Here is an 11,268-nt window from a genome sequence, read left to right as displayed (position 1 = left end):
TTAAGGCGCTTAGGGCTCTTTAGCTTGGAGAAACGATGACTGAGGGGTGACATGATCGAGGTTCATAAGATTATGCATGGGACAGAGCAGGCAGAGAAAGAGGTACTTTTCTCCCTTTCTCGCAGTACAAGAACTCCTTGTGGGCACTCCATGAAATTGCTGAGCGGTCGGGTTAGAACGGACAAAAGGAAGTCCTTCACCCAAAGAGTGATTAACACATGGAATTTACTGCCACAGGAGGTGGTGGTGGCTACAAGCATGGACATCTTCAAAATGGAATTAGATAAGCATCTGGAGCAGAGGTCCATCAGTGGCTATTAGCCCGGCTTCAAAAGGGAATTAGATAAGCATCTGGAGCAGAGGTCCATCAGTGGCTATTAGCCACTAGGTATAGATAGGAACTCTCGATCTGGGGGGCAAGTAATGCTCTGTCTTCTTGGTTGGCCGGGGGGGGGGGGGCAACAGTGGGAGGGCTTCTAGTGTCATCTGGCCCCACTGCTGGACCTCCTGATGGCACCTGCTATTTCTGGCCACTGCGTGACACAGAGTGTTGGACTGCATGGGCCATTGGCCTGATCCAACACTGGCTTCTCTTATGTTCCAGTTTAGTGCAGTGGTTAAGTGTGCAGACTCTAATCTGGGAGAACCGGGCTTGATTCCTCATTCCTCCACATGCAGCTGCTGGTGTGACCTTGGGTCAGTCACAATTTCTCTCAGAGCTGTTTTCTCAAGACCTGTCCTTGAAAGAGCTCTCTGAGCCCCGTCTACCGCACAGGTTGTCTTTTGTGGGGAGGGGAAGGGAGTTTGTAAGGCGCTCTGAGGCTCCGAGTGAAGAACAGGGTATAAATCCAATCTCTTCTTTTTCTTCTCTTCTTAAGAATCGGCTACCTGAAGCTGGCAGCCCCGGCTAACAGTCCTCACTCCGAATGGCTGTGCACCCAGCAGTCCGCCAGGGAGCTTCTCCCCACTCCTGAGAGGCTTGTTCTTCTCTCTTTCCTTGCAGGCGTCATGCCCAACAAGGAGACTTACTTCCTGCTGCTGCAGATCTTTGGGGACAAGAGCCACCCTGTGAGGAAATACCAGCGGATCCTGTACTGGTTCCCTAAGTTCAAGCACGTCAATCCTCACCCTGTTCCGGACCCTCTGCCCCAAGACCCCGTGGACCTGGCGAGGCTGAGCCTGCAGAGGATGGCTGCGGATCTGGACGCCAGAGTGACGGCCTACCAGGTAAGCAGGGAGACCCCCAGCCTGACGCATTCGTTCGCTCGCTCCGCGCGACAGGAGGAGAGAGGTTTCCAGGATTTCCGGTGGTGTGGCTTCCAATGTTCCCTCTAAGCTGTGGAGTCTTGTGAGCAAAAATTCTACTTTGTGAGCTACTGGCATTAAAGTTGTGAGCGAGCAGTTTGACTGCTGCATAGATTAGTTTGCTCTGGAGCCCCATCCTTCCTGAGCTAAGACAAAAATGGGTGAGCCGGAGACTAAAAAACTGTGAGCTGGCTCACACTAACTCAGCTTAGAGGGAACACTGGTGGCTTCAGGGGGTTGATGAGGTGTACACAGAAGCCAAGAGATCTTACAGGAGTACATAACTCACAGAGCTGTGAATAATTAGACACTAAAGATGACACTTGTCTAGATCAGGGGTGTCAAACAAGCGGCCCAGGGGCCGGATCAGGGTTAGTGGTGGAACTGGCTGTCTTCTGCTTCTGCTGCATCATCGTAGGTTTGCAGCTGACAGATACACACCTGAGCAGCATACTCAAGATTGCAACAGCACAGACATTTTGATACAATAATTCAGAGCAAGAGGTGTCAGTTGTCAGACACTGTTAAATAAACAAGATACTGCAAGAGTGCTAATGTTTTAAGCATGATTTTGTTTTAAGTTAAAAAAATACCCTTTGTGTTTGTGTCCTTTATAAAGTTTATATCTCTGCTACCTGGCATAACATTTTGTGACACGCATGGCCCGGCCCAACAAGGTCTCATTTATGTCAGATCTGGCCCTCATAACAAATGAGTTCGACACGCCAGGTCTAGATAGATATACTTCTATATTGAACACTTTTGCTTATATAAGTATACCTAGCTGGACAATTGTCATCTTTAGCATCTAAGTATTCACAGCTCATGTCATAGTTGCTGTGAAGCCCTCAGCTCTGTCTAGCACGGTTGTTTCCTTGCGTGGAGGGTCCCTAAGGATCCTGTGCCGAAGCTTCCAGGTCCATCATAAGGAAAAATAAAAACCGTACGGTTCTTGCGGTTCTTGTGATCTCTGCTTCCATTACTAATAATGGGCATCTCCGCTTGTTTTTGGAAAAGGGGGTTAAGCAGAATCCAAGTTTTTACCTCTCTTGGCTGTGCCAGATACTTACAGAAATCATTCAGATCGTATTTATGAAAAGTCCCTGCATGCAACCCCGACCTGGAGGGCCCGAGGCTAACTTGATCTCGTCAGACCTCAGAAGCTAAGCAGGGTCGGCCCCGGTTAGTTCTCGGATGGGAGACCGCTGGGCAAAGTCCAGGGTTGCTACGCAGAGGCAGGCAAGGGCCAAACCAACTCTGAACATCTCTTGCTTTGACCGAGATGGCCCAGGCTGGCCTGATCTCTGAAGCTAAGCAGGGTCCACCCTGGTTATTACTTGGATGGGAAGAGACCACCCAGGAAGCCCAGGGTAGCTCCGCAGAGGCAGGCAAGGGCAAACCCATCTCTGTTCCTCTCTTGCCTTGACCTCAATGGCCCAGGCTGCCCTGATCTCGTCAGGTCTCGGAAGCTCAGCAGGGCCAGCCCTGCTCAGTCCTTGGAGGGGAGGCCACCCACTTCAAACTGCCTGAGCCATGCCTCACTTTCTCTGGACGGCACCTTCTGCTTGAAGGTGGCTTCGTGCTTGGCAGCCATGTGTGTGTGTGTGTTCTGCGGGGAGACCTCTGAACGTCGGCGTCCCCCCTCCCTCCCCAAGTTAAGTCCTTAGTGTTTCTGCTAAGGCTGGTTTTGCTGCAGGGCTCTCCCCCATTTGTCCATTAAGCGGTTAAGCCCATTCCCAATTTCTAGTGATTCAGTTAATGAGTGGAAACGCAATCGCTGCTGGCACTGGCTTTAATTCTATGCCCTTAAACACACTCTAGTTGGGGATTCGTGAAGCTTCGGTCTCTGGTGTGATTCTTTGCATCTGCTTGCACCGGACCTCCTTGGTCCTCTTACTGGGTTTGTCTTCCATCTTTCTAGCTGCCTCACGTAGAGGTCTTGGACTCTGGGAAAGAGATCGAGCACCCGCACATCACAGGTACCCACTCCTTTGGACCTTCTTTGTTTGGGGTGAGAAGCCCTGGGCCCGGGGGCTGGAAGCAGCCCTTGACTTTTGGAGATCTCTGCGAAGGGGAGCAAGAAGGTGAAGCCCTTGAGCTCCACAGACAAACAGAGGAGGCCTTTCTCCCCCCCAGACCTCCAGCGGCTGAGAGGCTGCTGCCTCACATTTATTTCTCTGCTTTGAGGGATTGCTTCTCTATGTTATGTACAAAAAGAGAGAGAACCACGGAAAATATCGACAAAAATTGATACAAAACCGTGATAAATTACTATCAAAATTACTACACTGATTAATAACACTCCTTCATGAAACATTTCACATATGTACCATACAAATCCTTAAAGTTTTCAGTCAGAGGTCAATTCGGGGGGGATCGCAGTTCCCCCGGGTGAAGTGTGGGGGGCGGGGCACATGACGAAGCCCCGCCCCCTGCTTCCGGCTGCCCCCTGCTTCCAGCCCTCATTCAGCCAGGAGGCGGCAGGAGAAGAGGGAGGGTAAGTTGCTTCCTCCCCGCATCTCCCCACCCCTGCCTGCCTGGGGCCAGGGAGGGCCTTGGCGGGGCTACCTCGCACTCCCGTCGGCCTTGCAAGTCCACCGCCGGGCCCCTGATGTCAGGGGGTGTGGCATATGCTAATGAGTTATGCTAATGAGTTCCCCTAGCTCTTTTTCTACGAAACGACCCCTGTGTTCAGTCAAGTGTCAAGTGTAAAGCTTCCATTTATTAATATGCGCAGCAAAGAGACCTTTGCTGTGCATATTAATAAATGGATGCTTTGCAGTTTGGTGTCGTGGTTAAGTGCGCGGACTCTAATCCGGGAGAACCGGGTTTGATTCCCCACTCCTCCACATGCAGCTGCTGGATGACCTTAGGCAAGCCATAGTTCTGACAAGAGCTGTCCTTGAAAGGGCAGTCCTGGAAAGAGCTCTCTCAGCCCCGCCTACCTCACAGGGTGTCTGTCTGTTGTGGGGAGGGGAGGGGAAAGGAGTTTGTAAGCCGCTCTGAGACTCCTTTGGGTAGTGAAGGGCCATGGGGTATAGATACAATCTCCTCCTCCTCCTCCCTCTTCTCCTCCTTCTTCTTCACGCTTTACACCTTTAAGGTCAACACGAGAACCTTGAACTTGATCCGGTACTCCGCCGGAAGCCAGGGCAGTTCTTGCAGCACAGGATGGCTGTGTGCTGTACATGGGGAGGGGGACCCCGTAAGGACCTGTGCAGCTACATTCTGTACCAGTTGGAGTTTCTGGGTCAACTTCTAAGGGTAGGCCCACGTAGAGTGAGTTACAGTAGTCTAACCCGGAGGTGACCATGGCGTGGGTCACTGTGGCTAGATCAGGGCGAGACAGGTAGGGAGCCGCCAGCCGGGCAACCTTTGCGACCTGGGCCCCATTGAAGGCGTAAGTTCCACCAGTCCTAACGCAATTTCTGTGTTGGCCAATCTTTGTCCTTCCTTTTCCTCCCTCTCCTCTCCCTTTAGGGATCCAGAGCCCCGACCAGCAGTCGCTCCTGGCCCGCCACAACCCAGAGAGGCCCGTCTTCGTGGAAGGCCCCTTTCGCCTGTGGCTCAAGAACGCTTGCGTTTATTACTACGTGCTCAGAGCAGAGCTGTTGCCTCTCGAAGAAAGGGTAAATGGTGCCTGCCCCCCCCCTTGTGTGCCTGTGGGGGAGGGGGGTGGTCCCCCCGGCAGTGAGTTGCCCAGCAGAGGGTCTCGCTAGCACAGCTCTGCCTGGCAGGGTCAACAACCAAGAATAACAAATAAGCTGTAACAGTGCAAAAAGTCCTTATAATCTTACAAAATTGCAGAAATTCCAAAAATGCAAAGCATATAATTCAGTCACTGCTGTAATTCCCAAATGATTTTGCACATAACTAATGACAACAATATAATATAATTTTATTTTAGAAATTGATGAATGGTAAGGGAGTTAATCATGGAACGAGAAGAGACAACTACTGTTGTACGTGTGATATTTAGGGCTGCCAAATCCCCCCGGGGGGCGGATTTCCCCCCACTTTGGAGGCCCGATTTCCGCCGTGGCGGAATCGGGCCCCGGGGGAAACCTCACCCCAGCGTGCACGTCATCCGGATGTGACGTGATGACGCCGGGCACGCTGGGGGCGGGGCCACAGCCATTTGAGGGGGAAACTATGTTTCCCCCTCAAATGGCTGTGGCCCCGCCCCCAGCGTGCCCGGCGTCATCACGTCACATCCGGATGACGTGCATGCGGCGCGCGCACGCTGACGACGCCAAATGGGAGCCCCCCGCCACCAGGTAAAAACGATTTGGCAACCCTAATGATATTTAATGAGACTGTTTAATATTAAGCTTTGTGGTACATTGTCTGAATATAAAGGTAATGTTGTACATTGTGTTTTATGAAGGAGATTTTGATGTTTGGAAGAAGTTCTTCTTACGAAACGGAAGTTTAACTCCGGAGAGTTTCGTCCATCTGGAATTGGAATTTCACAGAAAAAAAGATTGAATTATATGCTTTGAATTTTTGGAATTTCTGTGATTTTGTTATAAGCGCTTTTTGCACTATTACAGCTTATTTGTTATTCTTGGTTGTTGACTATACAAGCTGTGCCCCCCCCCTTCCATGCTGCCTGGCAGTGTGGCAGAGTGGTTCCGCTCTGCCTCTGGGAGAGGACAGAGTGCCTGCTTGCCAGGCCTGGCTCTGGCGGGGAGCAGACCTGTTGCGATGGAGACTGACTCCTGGGCAAGGGTAGGTGGGTGTGTGTGGGGGGGGAGGAATCCTGAGTGGGGGAGAGGATCAGCAGGCCAGGCCACACCTGGAGTCTTGTGAGCCGTTCTGGAGCCCTCCCTTCAAGAAGGATGTGGACGGAACGGAGCGGGTGCAGAGCAATGCTCCCTCTAAGCTATGGTGTCTTGTGAGCAAAGATTCTACTCTGTGAGCTACTGGCCTTAAAGTTGTGAGTGAGCGATTTGGCTACTGCGTAACTTAGTTTGCTCTGGAGCCCTCCTTCCCGAGCTACGACAAGAGTGTGTGAGCCGGAGGCTAAAAAACAGTGAGCTGGCTCACACTGACTCAGCTTAGAGAGAACACTGGTGCAGAGGAGAGTGACGAGGCTGATCGGGGGCCTGGAGACCAAGAAGCCCTCTGAGGAAAGGCCGAGGGACTTCTTGGGAATGTTGAGTCTGGAGAAGAGGAGGTTGAGGGGGGGCAGGACGGCTCTCTATAAATACTTGAAGGGCTGTCCCTTAGAGGAGGGCAGGGAGCTGTTCCTCTTGGCAGCAGACGACAGGGTTGAAATTCAGGGTGGGAAGGTACTGGCTGCATATTAGGAAAAACTTTTTAACAGAGTTGTGCAGCAGTGGAATCAGCTGCCTGGGGAGGTGGGGAGCTCCCCCTTCTCCCTGGCAGTCTTCAAGCAGCGTCTGGACAAACCCTTGTCAGGGATGCTCTAGGCTGATCCTGCACTGAGCAGGGGGGGTTGGACTAGATGGCCTGTCTGGCCCCTTCCAACGCTGTGAGTCTAGGATTCGATCTAACCCAGTGGCTAAGTGAGACGTTTAAACGGAATTCAAGCCACACTCATAGAATCATAGAATGTTAAGAGTTGGAAGGGACCTTGTAGGTCATCTAGTCCAACCCCCGAGCTGCACTCTGCAGGAGCACAGCCAAAAGAGAGCCCTACAACATACCTGAAAGAGGGTCGTCCAGCCTCCGCTTGGAAACGTCCAGCGAAGGAGCCTCCACCCCCTCCCGAGGCAGTCTGTTCCACTGCTCAACCACTCTGACAGTTAGGAAGTTTCTCCTGATATTTAGCTGGTATATCGACTCCCTTGTAATTTCCACCCATTAGATTTAGTCTTGCAATCCGGAGCAAGAGAGAATAGATCTGCTCCATCTTTTGATAATAAATTTGATAGTTTGATAATTATTTGATCTGAGCTGGCCATGGTTGGGAGGGCGGGGTATGAAAGAGAGAGAGAGAGAGAGAGAGAGAGAGAGAGAGAGAGAGAGAGAGAGAGAGAGAGAGAGAGAGAAAGAAATGAAAGCCAGTTTGGTGTCGTGGTTAAGTGCACGGACTCTAATCTGGGAGAATGGGGTTTGATTCCCCACTCCTCCACTCGCAGCTGCCGGACGACCTTGGGCAAGCCATAGTTCTGATAACAGCTGTCCTTGAAAAAGAGCAGTCTCTGTCAGAGCTCTCTCAGCCCCGCCTGCCTCCCAGGGTGTCTCTTGTGGGGAGGGGAAGGGAAAGGAGATTGTAAGCCGCTCTGAGACTCCTTTGGGTAGTGAAGGGCAGGGTATAAATCCAATCTCTTCTTCTTCCTCTCGTCTTTTAATTAATTAATTAATTAATTAATGCAGCTTACATAAAATCAATACATAACTTACAACAAAATGTGACTAATTTGAATTAAAACAATTCTAGAATCATTTAACTATACAACTCAATAAAGTGCTAATAATAATTCTCTAGGGCAAGTGATGCTCTGTATTCTTGGTGCTTGGTGGGGTCACTAGTTGGAGGGGTTCCTAGTGTCCTGGCCCCACTGCTGGACCTCCTGAGGCCACTGTGTGACACAGAGTGTTGGACTGGATGGGCCACTGGCCTGGTCCAGAATTGGCTTCTCTTATGTTCTTAATTCCCGATGCCTATGAGGACACAATCCACTCTTCTTATAGTCGGTTCCTCGATCTTCTTGTAGCTATCCTTCTGGCGACTGACACCAACTGTCATTAAAAGTTTATTCCCCAATGGGGACCCACAGCCCCTTCCAAAATCATTCTTACCCCTTTGGGGGGGTGGGTTAGTGCTGAGTGTTTCAGTAAACAGCTGTTCTGTTGGTGGTGGTTTATTGAGGCTACCTACAGAAACCCAAGGATATTACACAATACTCCGTAAATTTAATACCCATTTATGTACATTTCTGTTTACCGCCTGGGCTAATTTCTATCGCAGTTGAAGCATGCGCAGCCAGGGATGTGCATGTATGGAAAGTTGGGGGCCTAACAAAATCCTGGCTGTGTGGGTAACAACTTGAAACCCTGGGATTCGTGCTTTGCAGATAGGACATCGTGTTGGCTATCAAAGCGGTTGCATCTTCCTCCAGTTTGGTGTAGTAGTTGAGCGCGGACTCTAATCCAGGTTTGATTCCCCACTCCTCCATATGCAGCTGCTGGTGTGACCTTGGGTCAGTCACAAGTCCTTTCAGAGCTGTCCTTGAAAGAGGCATTTCTGTCAGAGCTCTCAGCCCCACCTACCTCACAGGGTGTCTGCTGTGAGAGGGCCAGTCTGGTGTAGTGGTTAAGTGCGCGGACTCTAATCTGGGAGAACCAGGTTTGATTCCCCCCTCCTCCACTCGCACCTGCTGGATGACCCTGGGCAAGCCGTAGTTCTGATAAGAGCTGTCCTTGAAAAAGAGCAGTTTCTGTCAAGAGCTCTCTCAGCCCCACCTACCTCACAGGGTGTCTGTTGTGGGGAGGGGAAGGGAGAGGAGTTTGTCAGCCGCTCTGAGACCCCTTTGGGTAGTGAAGGGTGGGGTATAAATCCAGTCTCCTCTTCTCTTCTTCTTGTGGGGAGGGGAAAGGAAATTGTAAGCCACTCTGAGACTCCTCTGGGTAGTGAACGGCGGGCTATAAATCCAATCTCTCCTCCTCCTCCTCTCCCCTTTTCCATAGAAAGAAGAGGTGATTGACCCAGAAAGGAATTTCTACTACCCCATGCAACTGGACTTTGATCTGGAACGTGGGCCTTGGGATGATGAGGAATTCGACATAGATGAAGGTAGCTTTCATATACGCCATTAAAAAAAAAAAAGCGATCAGCAGAGATGCTCCAACAATAACGATGAGTCGTCTGGGGGGATGAAATGGTCCCAAGGGAGAGCCGGCATAGAAGGTGCTGCCGGTTTTTCCAGTGTTGTAGGCAGCCCCCGACCGCCTAGGAACGTGGCTTTGGTTGGGAGGTGGTAAACTTAAGGGTCTCGGGGGGTGCTATGTGCGATCTAAAACCACTTCTCTGTTATCACTCCTTTGTAGATGCCTGTCAGACACACACACACACCCTTTATTGGCATGAATGCACAAAACATCATGGAAATACGGGGAAATACAAAGATGCATCAGTCACTGACACTTGGCTATTCAAGCCTCGTCTTCTGATTGCATAATATAAAAATTCTGCAACAGCCTCCATTATTTTGCAGTTAGAATTAAAGAGAAGAAAGTGAACAATTGAGTCATCAGAGTGCCAACTCTTACCCTCTAGAAATGGAGTAACAAAACGAGATCGGATATTCCTATAGAGGGGGCAATGAAGTATGGCGTGTGTAGTGGATTCTATATCTTTTAGAGAGCCCTAAGGACAAAGTCTGTCTACATAGGGTATCTGGCGATACCTCCCTAAAAGCACCTCTGGTGGCAGAACATTAAAGTGTGCAAGCACGTATGCTCTGCGATTATGTGGGGCTGTTAAACTTAACAAATACTTCGCGGTAGAGCCCATGTCAAAAGTCCCCAACCTGCTTGGGGAGCTAGGTGCCTGTCAGTCCATAAGGGCTGAAACTGCCCACGTGGCTTCAAGAAAGTTATCCCTCAGGATCCAAATTATGCCAGATAGATGTTGCAGGAGGCAGAAGGCCTTTATTTGCCTGGGGGGTGGGGTGGGGGCTGAGTGAAGTCTGGATTCTTCCCAGCTCTGCCTGCTGATCTGGGCGGCCACCGTTATACCTGCTCACTCACACAAAATCCTGGCCGAGGCTTGCTTTCCTTCGGGATGCTCCTGCTGATGATCTTTGTGCTCTTTTTGCAGTGGAAGAGGGCCCTGTCTTTGCCATGTGTATGGCGGGGGCCGGGGACCAGGCCACCCTGGCCAAGTGGATCGTGGGCCTTCAGGAGACGAACCCGGTTCTGGCCCAGACGCCGGTCGTGTTCCGCCTCACCCCAGGGCCTCGGGAGCTGCAGGGAAGACCTGACTTGGAGGAGAACGGCGAAGAGGAGACGGTGCGGTCTCAGAGCGGCCTCCGAGAGTCCTGAACCTCCCAAAGATTATTTTCAAGCGGTGATAACAGCTGTTTGAACTGTGCATCGTAGCCTCAAGGCCTCAGTGCAGACCTCCTTGCAAACGATTCCCAGAAACTTTGGCTTGCAAGGGGTAACAGCGCTGAGCTCACACAGCAGCCAGCCACCTTTCCCTTTGCCCGTGATGTTTTGGACACGGACAGGCAGGCATGACACCTCTGCCTTGTCGGAAATGAAAGTTGTGGAAGCTGGTCTGCCTATGAGCAGCTTTGCAAATAAAATTGCAAGGAGTTTGTGGGTGTTCTGTTTATTTAGTTATTATTTATTGATTAGGAGCTGTGGTGGCTCAAGTGGTTAAGACACTGAACTGCAGGCTTGGAAGGTCGGCAGGGCGAGACCCGAGGGCCGCGGGACGGACTGAGCTCCCGCCTCTGGCCCCAGCTCCTGCCTACCTAGCAGTTCAAAAGCAAGAAATGGCAAGTAGATAAATAGGTACCGCTTCGGTGGGAGGGAAACAGCGTTCCGTGCACCCTGGCGTCTAGTCATGCCGGCCACGTGACCACGGAAATGTCTTCGGACAACGCTGGCTCTTTGGCTCGGAAACGACAAGATCCTGCCTACCTAGCAGTTCAAAAGCAAGAAATGGCAAGTAGATAAATAGGTACCGCTTCGGTGGGAGGGAAACAGCGTTCCGTGCACCCTGGCGTCTAGTCATGCCGGCCACGTGACCACGGAAATGTCTTCGGACAACGCTGGCTCTTTGGCTCGGAAACGGAGGTGAGCACCGCATTCCTAGAGTCGGATTCGACTGGCTTTCGAGCAAAGGAAACCTCCTCCACTCTGCTAGTGGAAAGCAAGGAGATGAGTCCATATCTGCCCAAAATGCTCTAACCACTGAACAATCCCCAGCTCCTGCCAACCTGGAACATAACATTAAGAACATAAGATAAGCCAAATGTTGGA

The 11,268-nt window shown here is 51.1% G+C and overlaps 1 protein-coding gene across 1 annotated transcript in view; it reads left to right on the top strand.

Moving 5' to 3' along the window:
- Positions 1–10,584, top strand: part of ECSIT (ECSIT signalling integrator) — a 14,317-nt gene extending 3,733 nt beyond the window's left edge. The window contains exons 3-7 of the mRNA XM_015407542.1: positions 1,004–1,227; positions 3,227–3,284; positions 4,786–4,934; positions 8,965–9,070; positions 10,097–10,584. Of these exons, the coding sequence (XP_015263028.1) occupies positions 1,004–1,227; positions 3,227–3,284; positions 4,786–4,934; positions 8,965–9,070; positions 10,097–10,320 (761 nt within the window). The 3' untranslated portion in view covers positions 10,321–10,584. The remainder of the gene's footprint in view (positions 1–1,003; positions 1,228–3,226; positions 3,285–4,785; positions 4,935–8,964; positions 9,071–10,096) is intronic.
- The last annotated feature ends 684 nt before the right edge of the window (positions 10,585–11,268 follow it).

The sequence above is a fragment of the Gekko japonicus genome, unplaced genomic scaffold (assembly GCF_001447785.1).
Source record: "Gekko japonicus isolate JY-2015 unplaced genomic scaffold, Gekko_japonicus_V1.1 scaffold3291, whole genome shotgun sequence".
In the NCBI taxonomy this organism is placed as follows: Eukaryota; Metazoa; Chordata; class Lepidosauria; order Squamata; family Gekkonidae; genus Gekko; species Gekko japonicus.
The sequence above is the reverse complement of the archived record's forward strand: the minus strand, read 5'-3'. Positions and strand labels throughout refer to the sequence as shown.